The 20,619-nt window shown below is 47.7% G+C and overlaps 2 protein-coding genes across 2 annotated transcripts; both read left to right on the forward strand.

Moving 5' to 3' along the window:
• The first annotated feature begins 1,406 nt into the window (after nt 1-1,406).
• On the forward strand, nt 1,407-4,071 carry LOC116840487. Its single transcript, XM_032807264.1, has 3 exons — nt 1,407-2,138; nt 2,643-2,745; nt 2,856-4,071. The coding sequence occupies exons 1-3, from the start codon at nt 1,806-1,808 to the stop codon at nt 3,236-3,238; spliced, it is 819 nt and encodes a 272-aa protein (XP_032663155.1). The 5' UTR covers nt 1,407-1,805; the 3' UTR covers nt 3,239-4,071.
• Nucleotides 4,072-11,654: 7,583 nt separating this feature from the next.
• LOC116840578 lies at nt 11,655-17,760 on the forward strand. The gene is made up of 3 exons (XM_032807442.1): nt 11,655-12,147; nt 12,395-12,570; nt 16,663-17,760. The coding sequence occupies exons 1-3, from the start codon at nt 11,882-11,884 to the stop codon at nt 17,061-17,063; spliced, it is 843 nt and encodes a 280-aa protein (XP_032663333.1). The 5' UTR covers nt 11,655-11,881; the 3' UTR covers nt 17,064-17,760.
• Nucleotides 17,761-20,619: the final 2,859 nt, after the last annotated feature.

Below are 20,619 nucleotides of genomic sequence, written 5' to 3' on the forward strand. Positions count from 1 at the left end.
CCGAAACAGAGTTAGTCCAATTTCTCGCCTGAAAGTGTTACTTCTGTCACAATACACTTCTGCTGAAACTTAAATTACTATAGCTATTAAAAATCACTAGATTATATTTCCTAAAAGTGTTACTTCTCTCACATTTCTGCTGAAACTTAAATTACTACAGCTATTAAAAGTCACTAGATTATATTTGTAGAGGCTAGAAACAAATAAAATATGTTACTGTACTTAAACTACCTGAGTAAAGGGTGACGTCTTACATTTAGAATGAGGAAGAGATAAGGCAAGTAAGCCACAAACGCGGATGTTGGTGCTAATATTTAAGATACGTGAGGATAATAATGTTTGACAATGTTCCTAGCAGGATATTTTTACAGATGTACATTGTAAATCTACTTTCCACATCAAACTGACTCTCGTAATTATTAATATTGATATTAATATCAAACATTATTAATTACTCTCCATAATTTAAACATTCGCCCCATAATCCGCGTTCAGCTCTCATTTGCCTCGTCTCTTCTTCCTTTAAGTTGTGCACTTCGAAAACCTGTTTATATGTAGTATCCTACATTCTAATATTCGATACTTTCTAGCTTTTTGCGACCTGACACCTTTTACAGTACCTTTTGCTATCCTAGCATGTGCAATTTTCCCATTATCGCGACGCCTCGTCAATTTCCACCGTCTCATCAGCCGCACATTACGTTCTCGTGTTGTACTTAAGGAGTTTATTCACCAGGTACGGTATCTTCAAGGCGCAAGAGGTATATTTTCGATGGCGCATCAAGGAAGCCACTCATAAATTCCCTATTAAGAAAAAAATAACACTTTTACTTATTTTACTATTCAAATAATAAATGTTAATTTGAAACTAATTTCACTGCCACTCAGTATAATGCTACTCGAAGCATAAACCAGCAGTTTTCTGGCCTACAATCGACTATTACACAAAAACGATGTAATGAATACTGCCCTTACTTCTGTGCCGCGTTCCCTAAAGAAACACTTATAGGGATAAGTTCGTTTTATCTATTATGGTATTACTTTTACAAAGTTATATTGGAATAGTGGTCGTTTGTGTTGCTCCCATCATATGTTAGATGTGCAAAATTGCGATGTTCCATTTCTCATGAACGGTGTGTGCAAATCGCATGAAACTTTTGCGGTGCTGTGATGAACATTACGTAAAATTTCTGTGCAATCTGAAGCATTTTCGTTTGAGCGAGTGAACTTCTTGAGACAGAGGCCCAATGAGAGATCGCTCTCTCGTGCATCGCAGAGCGCAGCCGATTGCGGCGCGCTTGAGAGGAGCGCGTTGTTTGAAGAAAGCTTTTTTTACTAGCACTCGAGGCGTTGTCCCCACAGCACCTCGCCCGGCCTCTATTTGCCTTGTCGTAGGCAGGTCGCAGGTCGCGTCGCGATAGGCGGCGTGGTCGATACCTCCTCGACGTAGCATGTAGGTACACCCATCTTCTATTGGGCGGACACACATCCATACGTCTCGGTGGCGTGGTTAAAACGAACGACTCGCTCACGCACTCACGCATGGCAAACGGCAGAAAAAAAGGCGGCGGTGGGGCGTCAGCGGTGGAGACGGTCGAGGAGGGGTCCGCCAAATATAAGCTAAAGAGATTGTGCGATGGACCATACGAAATTTCTCACTGCGCCCGGGACACGCTAATCTCGCGGCACCAGGTTCGTGATCCTCCCTGCAAGCTCTCTGCAAGCACAAGAGCGCGCGCGAGCCACCCGGTGATCCGATCGGACTCTCCTCCAGTTTCACGTGAAATTCCCCGTCCGAACCAGCCATGAAGAAGACCGCCGTTGTGATCCTGACGACTGTGTTCGTCTTCGCCGCCGGCCAGACCATCGACGAATGTCTCAAGCAGGACAGCATATCCTGTGTGCAGAAGAGCCTGTACAGAAGCGCGAAGGAGTTCTTCAGCAAGGACCAGCTGGAGATCGTGAGCGGAGTCAGTCTGGTGAAAAGCAAGGACGACGCCAGGAGCTCCAGGTCCGGCAAGGATCTCGCACACGATCAGGAGATGGACGTCGCCAGCGGCGTGGTGGAGCGGCAGGACGCCCTCGAGAACTTCATCGGCGACGAGGCTGGCCAGTTCTTGACCGGCCGTAGTCTCAGGGTAAATCGCGAGTCCTTTTCGCTTCTAGAAAATCATGATTATCTACGATATTTATCTAATTCTTGTCTGCAATTATCAGTGACAATTGTCTAACGAATATCTACAAGTTATAAGTAACGTCTTTCCATGACAATTATCCAATAGTTATTTAATTCAAGTCTCCTTCTTTCTCTTGTATTTACATTCGATACTTTTGGTATGCATTTTTATTTATTATTTTTTATTGATTTTTATGTCTCCTATATCTCCTCTAGAAAATCAAACTTGACGTATAGGATCGTTATTTTATATTTATATTTATTTCCGTTCTCTCTTTTTCTCCCTATTTCTATCTCTTTATTTTCTCATTCTTTTAACTCACTCTTACGATCTTCCTTGTTTCAATAACTTCACTATTCAAGCAGAAACGTCCTTAGAGAATATCTACTTGTTGATCTCGCGTTTACACGCAACCATAACCGGAAAAGTGGCCGAATTGAACACTCGCCGATCTTTTCTCCACAGATCAACCTCGCGTCCGCCTTCGAGAAGGTCAGCGAGTCAGCTCGCGCCTTCAGCGAGTCCGTGCCGCCGGAGATTCGCCAGGCTGTGGATGAGGTGGTCGAAGGTAATCCAAAGCGAGACTCGCGAAAATCGAGCCGTCGATGATTACTTCCGCGCTGTACGATCGATCGATATCGCCCACGTGACTCACTGTTGTCTCTTCCGACGTTCCAGGCCGCAGGAAGAAGATGAAAGGGATTTTGCCTCTGCTGATCGCCGCGAAAGTGAAGATGGGCCTCTTGGCGACTCTCACGTACTTCGTGGCCGGCTTGCTGGCGAAGAAGGCGATCTTCGCGTCGCTCATCTCCCTCGCCATTTCCGCTTTCGTCGGCATGAAGTCGCTCTGGGGCGGCAAGAGTGGCCACGACATAACCGCTTACTCCAACGGCTGGAACGTGCCCATCAGCGGCGGATGGTCCGGTGGCGGCGGTGGATGGTCCGCTCCCGTGGTCACCGGCGGATGGTCAAACGGCGGCGGCGGCGGCGGCGGCGGCGGCGGCTGGGACGACGGTCACGCTTACGCGCACGGCCAAGCGTATTCTGGATACCATCATTAGTAGGCGAGAGTCGTCAACGTGCCTTCCTTTTGATCCTTCCTTCTCTTCCTCTCTTTTTTTAAGCAACGTGAGCGACGTGAAGAACAGTTCATCGACGACAGTCGAAGTCTCTTCTCTCAGGCTTCGTGTCGTCCCGAGCCGAAGTTTTGATCCTACTTTCAACTTGGACATTCTATTTAAGGCTTACTTTAACGATAATTTAATTTCGAAGCTCTGTATCAAGTCCTTTGCTTAGCTGTGCTGAGAAGTACTTCCTTAGAGCCTACTGTATGGTACTTTGTGCGCTTTCCGCCGTTTAGAGGCGCTAAGTAAAGGCACTGATACTTCAGAACGTGCAGATGTGGGAAGGTTCAGGTCGAAGGTAGGGCTGAAGTATCGACTCTTTTTGTTCGCGCGATCACGAGGATATTTATTTCTAATTTATCGTTAAGGTGGAGCGGACGCAGGGCGTCTGGTCCTTCCGCGATGTACATAGAGTATAAATTATTGCTCGCTCTCGTGTGTGCGAATAGATCAAACATGAAATTGAATCAAAACCGAGAGGCTAGTCGCAACACGTGTCGATCGACGGTGGCATAGCACGCGGCTACGTTACCCCGTTAATAAGGATATTATAGGATGCATCTTAGTCACGACCTCGCGACCTTAGCGCGAGCTCCCGCGGCGCGGTAGCGGACTTGTAAGCAGAACCCACTCGACGCAGTACATCTAGTCCGATATGCGATGTGTACGAAATACTTAATGGCCTCACTCTCGTGCGGCTATATCCCTATGAGATTCTGTGTATGCTTTGTAATATGCATCTTCATTAATATAATGTTATTTGTACAAAAGTGCCACGGCTGTGTCAGTGAATGGAAACGAGTAAGTGATCCTTCCTGAATCCTTTTGTGTCCTACGTTGTCGTCTCACTTCGAAATCTCTCCTCGAAAAGTCCTTCAAGCCGATAAATGTGATAGACTTTCGTGATTATCACGGCGTAGGAGACAACCGGTGATGAAATCTTTATAACCACTTTTTCAATTACATTCACTTACATCTGTGTGTAAAGCAAATTTATTGAACGAAACATTATGTTTCCATCGTAAAATAACGTTCTTTTTATAGATTTATGCTGCAATGAATTTACTAAAAGCCATTTTTATGTTAGGTACATCTTACATGACGCTTTATGTTGACAAAATTCATCATTTCTTGTATCCCTTTTGCATCTCTACATCGTCATTCTCTGTGTGGTAAATCTGCCAAATTGTAACGTAAGTAATTGTAAGTAAAAATGCTAGATAAATTGTCGATAAGGGATGTAACCCTTACAAATCGGGTAATAAAGTTGATGCCAAACTAAAGTACCTGTCAGTGTGGACTTTTGATCAAAGATCGCAGCGTGTTCATTGAATGAAATATACGCAATTTGTTGGCCAATGGACTTGCTCCACGACCAATAAAGACATACAATACGCAATTTGCAGTTCTGTGTTTAGACGATGATACTTCCGAGGTGGGGGAGGCAATCGAGAGTCTTCTGGCTCGAGCCCCGCCGGTGAAAGTATCGATTCTTGAATGAACGATCGCTATGATCGCGAGGACACCCGTTAATTTGAAGAAGCGCGTTATTAATCCACTCGATTGTCTCGGGCCAAATTCGCCAGATCATTCGCCTGCACCTCGCCGAGGAGCTTCGAAAAAGAGAAATCACCGTGACGACGACGGCGGCGGCAACTTTCCAGTCCTTCCTGGAACGTCCGAAACATCATTTTTTTATTCCCCTCTTCACGAGCGAAACTCCTCGCGACGGCCGCGTTGCATAAAGAGCACGTTCGAAATCGTTAATACAAGCCGCTGCGAGTGTTCTGCTCTCCTTGGCGAGTCATCCGGCGTCCGGCTGGAAATCGAGCCGACGAGATGGAAATGCTGCCGGCTGACTCTCGGTGCCGCGCGCGCGCACGCTGAGGGGAAAGTGCACGTGTCTCAGGTGCATCCGGGCAGAGCCGCTTGTTTCCCGCTCGCGAAGGTCGCGAGGGGCCGCGGCTCGCGGTCACTCTTAATCGGGTCGAGAGGAAGACAGGCATCCCACTAAATCTCCTTCGAGACCGACGTCCCCTTCAGTGCCACATAGAAGAAAAATAAATAGCTGGAAAGGAGGTTGAGGCAAAATTGCCGTTTCTTCCGCGCTAAAACCCCACCGGCCGGCCGGTAAAAAGAATTTTACTTCGACAATAGGTATGTGCCGGCCTAACGTTTTCTAGGACGACGCGGCGCGGACCGATCGACGCAGCGCGACGTCGCGGACGACGGTCATTAGCGTTTGCGCGGGCCGGGAGAGGTGCGATCGCCGCCGATCCAGGAGAAGAGAAACGGAACCGATCGAGCAGCAAGTTGGGCGACGGAGTGAAGAATATAGTCATTCGTCTTATTTGTTGACAGACATCACGATGAGGCCCAGCTAACTGCTTCAGGTCCGATATAAGTGGACGCGCTTTAATCTGTATTTCTGGCTATGCTTAGTAATTTTTCTGGTACGCCCTTATTTTTTAAGATAATATCAAGTTAAGTGTCTATAAACGTTAAATGATACAAAGTTAAGTAGTTAAGAGCAATACAAAGATAAGTCTATAAACGGGCTTGTTCAATGTAGGATAGACCAGGGACTAGTTGGCAAAACCGATTATTTCTGCTGTTTTCTAATAAGTTACTGAATTAAGGCAATGTTGAGAAACTTCCTTCCGGATATGATTTAAGGAAAATCAGAATGTTATTATATAATACTGTTATATTTATTATTTAGCAGAACTCACGAAAGGAAATGGGAAATTAATTCGCATTTGGTGTAGAGAATAAAAAATTCTTTTCGCATGCCAGCTACGAGATACTTTGCATTTGGGAATCAATGATGTGGAATCGGGCCGTTAAAAAATAAATCGTTTCGCGCAAGATGCAATGTGTGAGATGAGAAAGAGAGAGAGAAAAGTGACGCAAAAAGGAAACGATTGTCACGCCTCGTTACATTCAACGACGACCGCAACGCGGCCGGAAAAGACAACGTGGAAAAAGACACAGAGTGACTTCGAGAGGAAGAGGAATTACTTTCATTCGTGCTAGCGCGACGAAGTACGCTGTATTAATACTGGAAGGACTGGGACGAGAATCTCCTTCTTGTTCTTCTTCTTCGCATATTTTCCTTTCTTTTTTTTCTATGTGATTTCCATCTTTTTTAGAACGCGATAGTTCTCGCGATATCCTAAACGGCCTTACCGGCGGTTAAAAGGAAAATAGTGTCCCAGGCGAAAGAGAGACGGTGTATGTGTGCGTTTAGAGCGAATAAATAGAGAAAAAAGTGTCGTGAAAATTGGCACCGCGGAGGTTCGTCACGGATGCGCAAGTGGATGAACAGAACCGTTCGATGAGTCGCGCACAAAAGCGGAATTTCTCCGCACTCGTAGCGCCGAGCGTCTCATTATTAGAGAGTCGTAAAGTTCCTTCGCCGATCGCGTCTTTTACCCGCATCTAAGTCCAGGTACGGTTCTCACGTCACGATTATGTTCAACTCGAGTTTCTCATGCGTCACTGGGTTACTGGATTCTTCCCTCGATACGCCGATTTCCTGGGTCGCTATTAGGCGTGCGTCGTCTTGCACGTGAATCACCGCGCGCGGGGACTGCGATCCTCCCTCTCTCCCTTCCCCGCGCCGTCGCGCGTTTTGCATTGCAATACGATCCACTTTGCATACGAGGAACAACGTTTCCTCAGCTCAAAGCACACCGAATTATTCGCATTTCTGATTGCGATCCATAAATCCAAAAAGCCAGTAATAAGTCTCCGATTAACGAAACCAAGGCCAGGAATGAGCTCGAGGAAAATCGATAATATGGTGCGAAATTCAACGTGACTTTGACCTCTTTGGGAAGTGACAAAAATGTAACTAACGAGAATACATATAGCATAATAATAATACTAACTTCACATTGGTCGCAAGAAAGAGAAAGAAAGAGAGAGAAAAATAAACAATACCACAGAGATTATACAAAGGAAAACAACCAGAGATGACAATAATGTAGCTACTATCATTGCCTAATCTGATTTGAAACGATTACATAAAGAGAAATTATGAAAAATATTTTTTGCTTTAAAATTTAAGTATGAAATACAATAATAGATTGATTATCACGACGTGAGTCAATTTATGATGGAAACTCTATCATTTTTTGTGAGAGAAACGGATAAAAGAGTCTACAATTTTTAACCATTCTTCTCCTATTTTTCTCTCTGTTTCGTCATTCTAGGATATGAGTGCTATACGAGTCACTCGCAAAGGATGCGGTTTTTACAAATCGGTCAATAAAGTTGCTGCCAAATTTACGTACACCGTTTATCTGAGAAGCAGGCGAAGCATCGTGGTAGGTAGAACAAGAGGAGACAGTGTGAAATTTCGTAGCACGATGACGAGGGAAAGCCAACTGATTCCACACTGACGTGTGTCGTCAGTTATCATCACGAAAATCGGAATTACGATGTAAGAGCTCATACATCTGTTTGGAGCGCCAGTTGGCGCGCTTCGAAAGTCGCGAGTTAGTATTGCACGTTATCAAACATGCTATCTCTCGTGCCTAATTTCACAACATTTGTCCCCGAGGTAAGTTTCATTCATTCATGAGACGCGCTTGTGGTCGGTCAGAAAGTCTGTTATCTGAATGCCGGCAGTGCATTAACATGTGTCGGTGTGCGTGTGCGCATCCGCGCACGTACACACGCACGCCGAATCACGGTGTGTGTCTGAGATGACGTCTGAATACACCTTGAACTTAACCGCCGACTGCGATTTCGAAACAATCGCAGCTGCCGACCGTTACCTTTCCCGTGACTTTCAACGAGTCACTCGACGAGGGTCGAGTTGTCGCACGGAACGGATGTATCTGCTATACGACGAAATCTAATTGGCACGCCGGCGCTTAATTGCCTTCGGCGGCGGCCTGGCTAATTGGTATCGTGGCAGCGGGCGCAACGGTCGCGCTCCTGAATTTCTCCGGGTGAGTCGTTCTCGCCGGTGATGTTCCAGCATCGCGATTACAGCGATCTCCTTCCGCCCAGGAACCTTCGGCGAGATTCATCGCCACGTTTTGAGCGACTTTCTTGACGCGATTTAGCGCGAACCACAGACGACCCGCATTCTAATGAGGCATCTTAATATAGCCTATTCGTGATAATCAATTCAGCAGCTCACTGTCGATATCCGCGGGATTTACAAGTGTTATCTAACGTATCAGCCTTTACAACGGTCAAATGTGAAAGCTGATCATTTGAATATATCCGTCCGGCTCGCTCATGTCTAGATCGAGCGCGATTTCCACACAGTGGATAAAGAAGCGTCAGGCCGGACGGCTTCTTCAGAGATAATGTTAATCACTCGAGACAATCAGAATAAATGATAATGAGAACGGAAATCACCATTCGCTCGCCCAAGGACCCTATTCTAGAGACATAGCTAACGTTAAGTATGCCTGTTTCATTCCACGTTCTGTTTTTCACGAACGTCATGTGTAACGTTATTTCAGCTTGAGAAAATCAAGAAGGCATTTAAACGCGTGTTAATAGTCGTTGTTTGAAACTCATCTCAAATAGGATACTCAAATTTGAATGTAAACCCATATTGAGTTAGTTATTTGAAATTCGCCTCAACTGAGATACTTAAATTTAAATTTAGAGTTTTTCAATATAATATAAATTATATATATCAGACAATATATAGATATTACTTATATCATATAATTCAAAACTGAAAAACTTGGATCTAACTCTGTGTGAATAAAAATCTGAACATCTCATATGAGACAAATTTCAAATGACAATTTGATTTTGAGGCGTGTATAGTACAATTTGGGTTTGTCAAACCGGGACAGCTTTGAATTATAATAACTTTATTGAAAATCAATACTTTTAAACCAATTTTTTTTTTCAGAGTCAAATATAGTAAAACTTCAGGTATGAGATACCAACGCAATAAAATCAAAATCCGTAAGCAGATTTGCGCTATTTTGAACATTTTCAGCTGAGTCGCGATTAGAGATGTAAAATGTCACACACACACACACACACATATATATATATCACTTGATTTGAGTAAAAAGCCCAAACTTAATTCAAAATTCAGATCGTTCTGATTTCACGTGGGACAAGTGTCAAGTGGCGATTATTGATACGGGCCTCAGTGTTCGACGCGCGTCTGGAATAGGTCCCTGGTTATTTATGTGCTAAGATGCGTGCGCGCACGCGCGAGACGTTCGCTTTTGTTGAGGGTGTATGCGCGCGCGCGCGCGCGTACGTACGTCACTTGGCGCTCTCGGCACTTTGTTCTCGCGTCGCTGGCGAGGCTTGAAAGGACCCGCTGGGTTCAACAGGCCGCGCGTCAGGTGTGTGATTTCGCTCAAGGCGACATTCGCTCTCGCGTACTGGGGGATCTTGATCTCCGAGAGAAGTCGGGATCGAGAACGTCGTTACCGTGGGAAGAAGCGAGAGGAAGAGAGAAAGAAAGAGGGATAGATACACACAGAGAGTAGAGGCTGGCGAGAGAGACCCTGGGAGGGAAAGAGAGAAGGAGTGAGAGAGCGAGACGAAAACGATCGCCCAACTCTCGACCCAGTTATAAATAGGTGAGCGACCTCGTTCCAGGGATAATATCTCGAGTTCGTCATATCCGCCGATGAATTTTTCGGAGATCACACCGCGTCGTCGTCCGCGACGATTGGCCGCCGTCGCAACGAGACTATGAGCGACCGACAGTACGCTGATGGGTGGTTGCGCGCTTTCCTCCCTGCAGCGCGCCCACCGTGTCCCTCCCGATCGATTCCCGAATCGATTCCCGAATAGTAAGAAGCCGCAGCGCGAGATAATGTGTCCATCGTACTTCTGCATGACTTCATGACAGCATTGCAGGCAGGAAAGTAACGCGGAGGAATGAAAATAATTGCAGTTTACCGTAAGTGGCTCAACAGCATCTAGACTACACGCGCTACATTGTGCTACTTAGAGTAAAGAATTAATCAAGCCGAACTGGTAAGACCATGAGTCACGCGCAGCACAAACACACACGCGTGTACACACGTCGTGCGCAAACACACACACACGTACACGCACACATGAGCCGTCGCTAATGGAGTTTGTAATCGCATCCGCCGACGCTGGATCCTTCTTCGGTTAACGCGGGCGCCTATCGAAAATTGCACGACCTCGTTGAGCCCGGTATCTGGAGCGGTCGGCGCGCTTCTGCCGCCGCTTATTTGAATAAACGAAGAGGAGAGAGGTATCGGAGCGACTGGTGACTCGCTGGCTACCGGCGCGAGCCCTAGAATTTCGTGTTCGGTGAATTGCACACCGCGAGTACCGCGCGCACACACACACACACACGCGCGCGCACACACACATGCGTATACACAATGCAACAGTCGTGGAGGAATCTTCGCGGTCGACTTCGGCATTCCTTGATTAGGCGTCTCGAATCAACGTCATTAGGGCACGCGCACACACAAAGCTGTGGGCTCACGTCGCTCCTCCCCCCTGCCCCGTGCACGCGCGATGGTCATTTGAGTCGCCGCAACACTCTCGCGATAATCATAGGCGGGCGGTCGAGTGGCCAGGTGAAGTGGTGCGGCAAATCATACGTATACTTTTTCCGTCGTCCTGGATGCCCATGAGTTTCCCCCGGAGAGACCGTGGGTTTCCCTCATCGAATCTGGTTCCGATCGCCCCGGTCGCGTCCCCAGGCGGGGAGGCTCTCCCCTTCTATCGACGGTTCTTAATGCGACTCGAAGTAGGTCCGTAGCGTGAGAATACGCGTAGCTGGACGCCGGGGCTGAGGAAGAGAGTAAGCGGAGGAAGAGAGGTATGTATGTGCGGCGGGCCAAACGAACTGGAGTGTGCGTAATTGGAGAGTATATGTTAATTCTCTCTATCTCTATCTCGATCTTTCTTGAAAATCCTCTTGGAGGATCTCGCGGACGTGTTCATACGGGCTCTCGTCCTTCTGTACGCACTTCAGTCTGCCCCTCTCCACCTCTCCTCGGCCGGCCATCGGCGTTCCTCCTGTTTTTCCGCGCACAGCCGATGCGATTTTTACCTTGCCGAAATGATATCGGGCTGATGAGCGAGAGAGGGAGAGGGAGGGGGGAGAGAGACAGGAAGCGAGAAGAAGCGAGAGCAGGCAGTGGAGGCTGCTGAAAGGGGAGGAAGAAAGCAACCAGTGGGGAGGTATCCTGCCGGTACCCGATACACTCGACGGAGCAAGAGAGAGAAAGGGGTGGGGGGTAACGAGAGAGGAGCAGCGAAAGGAGGGATACGAGAGAGCGTGCGACGCGGACCCTCGGTGGCACCGAGAGTCCATGGGGGCTCCCCTCGTGCGATACTTCGGTATAAAAGCAAAGCAACCTCTTTTAGATGTAACACACGAGGCAGCATCGGCGAATCCCGGCGTACGTAGACCTTGGATCGTACCGTTGGCGCGTCTGCCGCACCGAGGGCACCGAGAGCGAGAGAGGAGTTCGAGGAGAACGATCAAGCGCACGCGGCTCGCGCGGCAGCAGCAGCAGCAGGATATACGAGGACTGTCTCGTCGTTCACACACGATCAGAGCGCGGCGGAGTTTCACGTACGGCCATGCATCTCGCGACGTTACTGTGGGTGTCGACGGCGGCGGCGTTAGCCGCCGTGAGCCTGGCGTTGCCGACCAACGACAAGAGCGGAAGTGAGAACGACCTTATGGCGACCATATACGCCGACTGTCTGAAGAAGGAGTCCATCAGCTGCATCAAGTACAAAGTATTCACCTACGTGGACAAGATGTTGGCGGACAAGGAGGACATCACGCTGTCCGAGGGCATCACCGTCGTCAAGACGTCCAACGCCGAGGAGGGTGCGCCCAGGTCGGTTGTTGTTCGGGACACCTTGTGCGAGCCCCGTGAGACCGCGAGAGCCTGCGGGAACTCACGTCGAACTTCGGCTTCGGGAGGGAAGCAAACGCTCGACTCGAGTCGAACGAATCGCGGTCGTGGACAGCTCGGTTGACAGAATCGGCCAGCAGTCGAGGTTCGACGGGAAGCTCGAGTTCGCGCGATCCACTTCGCGGCCGCGCAGGAGTGCGTTGCACTGATTATTCATGTCTTTTGGCAGATCTATCGAATCCAGCGACCTAGATACGCTTCTGTTCGACCGCCTCGGCAGGTTCCTGAGGACGCACTCGGTTAAGGTTGACTTGAAGGGCAGCGACATTCTGGGGGCAATCGAGTCCGCTGGGCGCAGCTTCGAGGACTTCAGCGACAACGCCGTGGAGAGTCGCGGCAAGAAAAGTGAGTATATTACGAATTCCGGTCTCTAGACGCGCGGACGGAGGCGGCTCAAGCTTCGGATGTGCTTAATTATAACACGGAACCGGTTGCGAAGTACCGCCAGACATCCAATTACGTTTTATCGCGTTCGTTATTCCCCCCCACGGGAACTCCCTCACGGCCGCTAGCGCTCGCCAAATAGACGAATTCGCCACGAAAGCGAAACTAGCGCAATAATCGAGTAATCCTTCGTCAAGCTTGCCGGGCTATTACGCCAACCGAACGTGATTTACATAAACCCGCGATATGTTTCTCGCAGACTTTTCCGTTACGTCTCCGCATAGCTTATTGATTATTAAATTTTCGTAGGGAGTTTGAAAATGGAAAGTTCTCCTTGAGAACTGTTTAAAAAACAGTAGAGATATTTAAACAAAAATACAAGGTTAATGTTATTCATTCTATTCGTAAAAATTACGTAAACACGCGATATATTCCTGTCAAAGTTTACCATTGACAAAACATACAAAACAGATGTTTTGATTTTTGTTCATTATATTCGTAAAAGTTGCATCAACTCTCTACGAAGCATTTCTCTCAGATTTTTCTGTCACGTTTTCGCATGGCTTATGAATTTGCAAATAAATACTACTTAATAATATGGCGATAAAATTGACGAAGTACAATGAGTATTTATAACCATAATTTTATAGTTCAATGAGAACTTATTATGGCTATGAGATATACTGTACATTTGATTGCATCAAACTGCAATGTTGGCTTGATACGAAACATTCATAATCTTTCTATTAAATTTTGGTAAGAGTTTCAATATAAAAAAAAAAAATAGAAAATCCCCATTGCTCATTTTATTCGTAAAAATTATGTAAACAATATATTCCTTTCAAAATTTTTCATTACGTATCCGCATGGTTTATTGATATACGAATAAACACTGGTTAAAATAATGTTATTAAATATTAATGTTAAATTCTTGTAGAAAATTGTATATTAAAAAGAAAATAGGAAGTGCTCGTTGTGTGTGAAATGTTGAAAAAAAATAGAGATTGTTTATTGTATTCATAAATATTTGCGCGATATATTCTCTCAGATTTTTCCATCACGTTTCCGCATGACTTGTTAATCTGCAAATGAACGCTATTTAATAATATCGCGTTAAAATTGGCAAACCAAATACAATGTATACTGTAAAGTTATGATTATGAGATATACTTTACAATTGATTACATATGAGATTGTAACATGTTAGATCGATACAAAATATTCGTTGTCTTTCTATTAAATTCTCATAGAAAGTTTGAATATTCACAAGAAAATGGATGGTCAATGGACATAGTTTCACGGCTATAGTTATAACAACAACAAGAAAATGGAAAGTCCTTGTTAAATGTTAAAAGAAGATATAGATATTACTTATTTTATCAATCGATTTGAAGTTCAAAATATCAAGTTCAAGATTACGAATTCCTTCAAAATTGTGTAATTTTCTATTTCATTTGACAAACAGACCTTTTGCGCCGACCTCACGTTGCCCGCATCATCATATTTTACCCGTGTTATCATGTTTGTGTTGCACACGACTTATATACGTAACGATAGCACTGGTTCTTTTCTTTTACCATTGTAAGTCCATTGAAACGCGCTCTTGACCTCTGGGTGGAAAAATTCATGTGAGTCATGCGGACGTGTGATATAGGAAAAGAAAAGAGAAACGGACTTTTCGCATGCCGCGACGAGATAATCACGGTTCATCAGGGCCAACGTCAGCTGCGGTACGGGAGTTCTCGGCGTGTGAACAGCGATGATGACGACGACGACGACGACGACGACGAGGAGGAAGCCGATACCGGCCGCAGACGTTGACCCACTGAGGAACTGGTTCCGCTTCCCCTTGAACCTCCTCCTCGGCAGAGGAGGATCAGGAGGAGATCGCTGGCGATATACCGAAAGCTCGAGAGAGAAAGAGATAGCAAAAGAGAGAGAGAGAGAGAAACACAGAGAGATAGGGAGAGGGGGAGAAAGAGAGATAGCGATAGGGAGGAAGACGGGGAGAGACGCGGGATTCCGCGCCGCGCAAGATTTTTGACATACTTTCCATGCTGCTGGTACTTCGCCTTGATCTTCGACTATTCCACTTGGTATACTAAATGTTGGTACTTCGCGTCTCGCGATGCGTTGCGCGCGCGATGATTTACGGAGGACCTTCATTACGCCCACGATGATGCGCAATCGATCATTCGGTGTGTACGCGTGTACGTGTCTCGGCGTTCGCGCTCGTCCGCTCGCAAATTGCACGTTGCCCGATGATTGATATCAACGTGCGAGGACGGGTAATGATGATCAGCTTTCCTCTCTTCTTTTTTAAAATTCGTTCAAAATTGCACGAGCGCGCAGGCGACTCCGTCGCCGCGTGTCACAACGTCTCAGTCGCGAAATATTTCGCGGGTTGTTCCGCCTCCTGCTGAAGCATTGGTCACGTCGCAGTGTCGCACGAGTCATTCATAATTCGTTGGCACCGCACAACAAGTAGCGTTATCCCGACTTCTCAATCGAGAGAGTCGTGCCGTAACGGTTTCTCATTTTGATTATACGCGTGCGATACGAGATTGATACCTTTATCGAGTTATGTAAATGCACGAGGGGAGAGGCGTATGAATAAGCGCGCGGAGCAGGTATACATTTCTGGCACAAACTAGTCACCGACACGCCATTTGTTATTCTCCGCTCGCGCCCCGCGAAAACGGGTATATCTTTAATGACACGCCTCGTAATAAGGTAATTGGCATGAAGGAGTGAAAACGTGTATTCAGTCTACTGCCTATTATACTGCATCTCACGGAGTGCTCTCGGACTCCCGTTCTCCCCAGAAGCGCGAAAAGAGAGTAACAACAGTGTTCTTCAAAGTACAAGCGGAACGGAACCCACGTTTCCATGCAAGTCGACAAGTTCTGACATAATAATTATCCCAAGACCTTAAAGAAAAAAAATGAAAGCAAAGCCCGTGACGTGCCTGAAGAAAGGAGCCGCCCCGTGTCGATGTGTTGCTCAAACGAGCGATCGTTCGAAATCCAGACAAATCCTCTGACGCGGACCTGAATAGACTTGGAAAAAAATAATAACCCAAAACGTCTTAGAAAAAAATATTGCTGATAAATGCCGATGCTTGAAGAAACAAGCATCTATCGCCTAAAATCGTCCCATATTGATGAGACGCTAAAATGTGGGATGATTTGAAGTAATTATCAGAATGTGCTTTAAAGAAGAATAGATTTAATTAAATGATATAACTTTATAGAAGAAAAAAGAGAAGGAAATATATCTATACTGGGAGAAAAGTCATCTAAAGAATAAAAATATTTATTCGGAGAGTACTAATGAAATATTTCTACTTGAATTTAAATTCTTTCATTTAAACAGAATAAATAATTGCTCTCACAAGAAACTACACGTACATTTTGCGTTGACATTGACTCACGCAGAAACTTTCGTGTTAATTTTGTAACATATCCGTGAATTACTTGAACATATTGTCGTTGTGTTATCTCGACTGTTCACAGCATTGAGTTCATATATTCATCATTTTCAAGTGTTAAAATACAACCTATGTGTAAATGTGTGAATTCTTGGTGACATATTTTATTAAAGTGTGCAGATAAGTTGTGTTATTCGTGCTACTACGTTTTTGTTTTGTGTTAAATTAACACAGAAATTAAAGTGGATAAATCAGGACATATGAAAATATGCGTTAAATTCAGCACGAAATTTTCAGCAGTGTACGCTTTTCAAAATGTACATTCTCTCATTCAAAGACATCTTTTCTTCGTGTGAAAATATCTTTTAGTACAAGCATAAATATCTTTCATTAGTGTATCGAGAGAAAATATTTGGAAATTGATTTGCAGGGAATATAAGGTTTGTTCACGGAGGAATATATAAAAACCTTATGTCCCGCAAACAAATTCAAATCTTTTTTCTCAGAGTTATGTACCTACCAAATATAAATATCTTGTTGAAAAAATGATGGACGCTCGTCACATAGAATCGGCCCACACCGATACATCACGCTAAAACGCGCGGTCATTTGAAACGTTACAGAGAAGGCGCAAAAGATCCTGGGACCGTTGATGATGGCAATGGCCCTGAAGGCGGCCGCGCTGCTGCCGCTCGCGCTGGGCGCGATCGCGATGATAGCCGGCAAGGCGTTGCTCGTGGGCAAGATCGCCCTCGTGATCTCGGCCATCATCGGGCTGAAGAAGCTGCTCGGCTCGCACCAGAAGCACGTGACCTACGAAGTGGTGTCGCACCCGCATCACAGCAGCAGCCACGTCGTCAGCCACGACGACGGCCACGGCGGCTTCGGCGGCGGTGGTGGCGGCGGCGGCGGCGGCGACTACGGCGGCTACTCCGGCGGCAGCGGACACGGCTGGGCCAGGAGTCTGCCTCAGGACGCCCACGAGATCGCCTACCGCGCCCATCAGCCGCAGACGCAGGCCTAATCGCCACCACCGCGGAACCTCTCGCCTCGCGTCATGCCCGTCGCTTCCTCCTGCGTCTTTATCCTGCAACCCCTCGTTATCTTTTCTCTTTCTTCTTCATCTCCTTCGTCCTATCTCGCTCGCATCTGCTTCCACGTCTCCTCGTTATCCTGATCCTTCCCGCTGTCTTCTGTCCTCCTCCACCTGTGTCGCAGCAATGTGCAATATCTCTTCCATCTACAACTATTACGACTATACTGCTACTGTTACTGCTACTGCTACTGCTACCGCTACTGCTACCACTAGACTCCCTGTTCTCGTCCTCGACAGTTCCCCGACGACACGTGACTCTCCGAAATCGTGGCGCGCGAAACCTCCGCGTGTCCCTCTTCTTTCAGCGCTTATTGTCATTTCCCTTTACGTCCCTCTTCATTCCTCTGTCTCTCTCACTTCCTCTTCCCCTACTTGCTCTATCCTGCGCAACGGTCGGCTCATCCTACGGCCAGTCACCAGTACCTCTGGGAAATGCTCATTGTTTTATATATGTGTGTAGATTTACGCGAGCTCGTTATTTATTATCTCGTTGTATATCTTATTACTATTAATATTTATTTGACCGTTTGACTGTGTGCTTCCACTACATGACACCTGCTGTGTGTTCTTCTTTTGTCTTTTTTATTTTTTTTTTTTATAATAAAAGAACGACAAAAAACAGAGAGAGAAAGAGAGAGATGCACCTCCGTATTGTCCCAGAAAGAAGGAAAGGAACAGAGAAAGAAAGACGCTGCAGCGTCAACCTGCGTTGATAGAGATCGGGAAAGAGGGGAGAGAGAGAGGGCGAGAATCCGCCGTGACCGAGCGCTTCTATTTATACGATACACTTGCACTCGTGGTCACGGGGCGTAACGCGCGGCCATGAAATACGGCCCGTCGAGCAGCAAACGGCCCGATCGCGCCCGACCGGATGCGCCGCTGTACCACATACCACATGAGCGAATGGAGGATAGGCCGAAGTTCACGGGCGCGGGCGAAAGTAGTCGAGGTGTGCGCGGATTGCGACCGCGTAAGGTATACGCGGGCGATCGGCGGCAACACTTCCTGCACAAGCGTTGAAATTACCGCTCCGCTCTTCACGCTCCGCTCCTCTCGCTACGCTCTTCTCGCTCCGTTGCGTCGCTTTATCGTCCTTATTATCGGGCACATTCGGAGGATCCCGTGTAGCGACCCAGTCGTCTTGAGATCGCCAGAGATTATCATTCGGCATCAGCCGCGGTTGCCGATTGTCGGGTAAGCGCGATGGTAGGTAGGTGAGTTGATCCCCGCGAGACCCCAGACGCGAGAAAATTGCCTCGAGCAGGTGAATTAATGTCGCGTAAAAGGAACGAGACAAGAAAAAGAAGAAGAAGAAGAAGCGAGATGAATTCGCACGAAACAGCGCGGCGAGAGAAAAACAGAGAGAGAGAGAGAGAGAGAGAGAGGCAGAGGGATACCGTTAAGTTCCAGGCCGCGAGTATCGCGAGAGCCGCGTTAATATCGAGTATATCCATTTCCATACCGTAAGTGGCCACTAACCCGGCTTACTATTGGCCTCACGGCCGCGTGCACGGGCACGGTGCAATTATCAAGCGCTCGTAAATCCGGCGTAAGAAGTCTCCCCCCGGGTCCTCCGTAGACACGCGGTTCCGCGACACGTATGGAGGGCGACGCGATCGACGGCGAGGGCGCTCGCGGCGACGATGCCTCTCGCGTCCTGGCCGATCGTCCTGCGAGCAACGCGAGCGGCAGCCGGCGAGGTATGCGCGACTGGGTTAACCTGCATACCGCGGCCGACGTCGCTCCTTCCGCCTCTCAGCTCACCTTCTCCTCTCGCCCCGCCGCAGGGGAAGAACGAGGGGGCACGAGTAACGACAGTTTCATTGGCCGCGCGAGAAGCCACGCGTATCGGGGAAGCGGAGGAAACCACCGTACGGCCAAACGGTCGCTACCAAATGGAATTGAGGATCGCGCGGCCCCGCGAACCGGAAACACCGGACGTCCCGGCCGGAGCCGGTACGCGATTATTAGCTCGCGCTTCGTCATGAGACGAGACGACGAGACGAGACGACGATAACGGCGACGGAGAAGACGACGGTGTCTCGCGCTGTGAGATCCGTCGCTTTCGCCGTGCCGTGCCGTGCCTCGCCGTCGAGACGAGAAGAGGCGCAGAGGAGGAGGGAGGGGAAGGGGGATCATTTTCACGGCACGTATACACGAGAAATCGGTAACGCGACTTTATGCAGGTAAGTTCCGGCAGCGCATGTCGCGTAGCCGTTCGCGCGGCGACGATAGGCGGGGAACCGGCGAGCCGCGACGAGAGGACCCAGAAGAGAAGCGCGTCTCTTCCCTCTCTTCTGCGTCTCCGTTAGCCGGTCGTGAGGCTTTCTTGCGCGCTCGCGTGCGGCTTAATGAAATCGTCGGTCGCGCGCGTCCGGTAGCCGCAAAGCGCGGTGTCAACGAAGGCGAAGGGACACGCGATCGAGCCGACATTTTTCTTCCCTTTTTTCCTTTTGGTTTGCCTCTCCTCTCGCCGTGCGTTCGCGAGAACGAATCGGTCGGAAGGATACTTCTGTTTCACGCGTCGCGCGCGAACATCCGTTTGTTCCTTCCGTCCGGGAAAAACGGCCTAAGCGCCGTCACTATCTGCATGCGATGCGTTTTCACTTGGCGCGACCTAGTTTCGCGACGCCACGTCTCGCGAATCTCGCGAATCGGCCAGGCAGGGCATGAGGAGTCAAGGATGCGCAGGCCGAGGGACAACTGTGCGCGCCAGCACGCAGTTCTCCCCGACGGGAGAGCGTCACGTGAATTAGATGATTAATCGGCGGACGGGAAGAAATGGTGCCTAACGCGTAACGGTACATGTTAATTCGCCGATTCATCGTTTCTCTTTTTCGATGGCACGATTACGTTGGCGCGTAAAGGCAGCCAGCCAGCCAGCCAGCCGGGCTACAGACATTTGTTCGATCCGCCATTGAGAAGTGGAACGTACATTGTCACATTGATTTAATAGCTGAGGCTAGCGTCGCGCGGCCTGAGTCCCGCGGATTTCAGTGTCAGCGGCATAACTGTACGCACGCAGCTCGGGGGAGGTAATGAGAAGCGCAGTCTTATCCGATCGTGCAGCATACGCCGCAGCCCCGCTAAGGGTTCCCCCCTGTTCCGGATCGTGGCGGCTGTTCCCGCTGACGCTCGGACAAGCGCTTCTCCTTGCGACACTTCCAAGCAGCGCGTCCAGAGAGATCCATGCATATTCTAAGTGTCGTGTACTCTAAAATACCGTGAATCAGGTTGGCGCAAAAGACTTCTCAGACAACATAGTGTCTAAAATCGGGACATGAGACGTCTTAAAGATAATCTTTAAGACGCCTTATGTCCCGAATTTAGACATTATGTTGTCTGGGTTGTCATTTTTCTACGAAATTTTGGTAGGACCTCAGACTTTCATGATTATCACGATGACGGAAAGTTTACAATCTTTTCTTTTTACACGCAAAAAGAAAGGAGTTAGCGGGTGCAGCAAGAGTCTGTGTGTGGTAGC

This window comes from Odontomachus brunneus, unplaced genomic scaffold (genome assembly GCF_010583005.1).
Source record: "Odontomachus brunneus isolate Ranch 3 - 2012 unplaced genomic scaffold, Obru_v1 Obru_scaffold_010, whole genome shotgun sequence".
NCBI lineage: Eukaryota > Metazoa > Arthropoda > Insecta > Hymenoptera > Formicidae > Odontomachus > Odontomachus brunneus.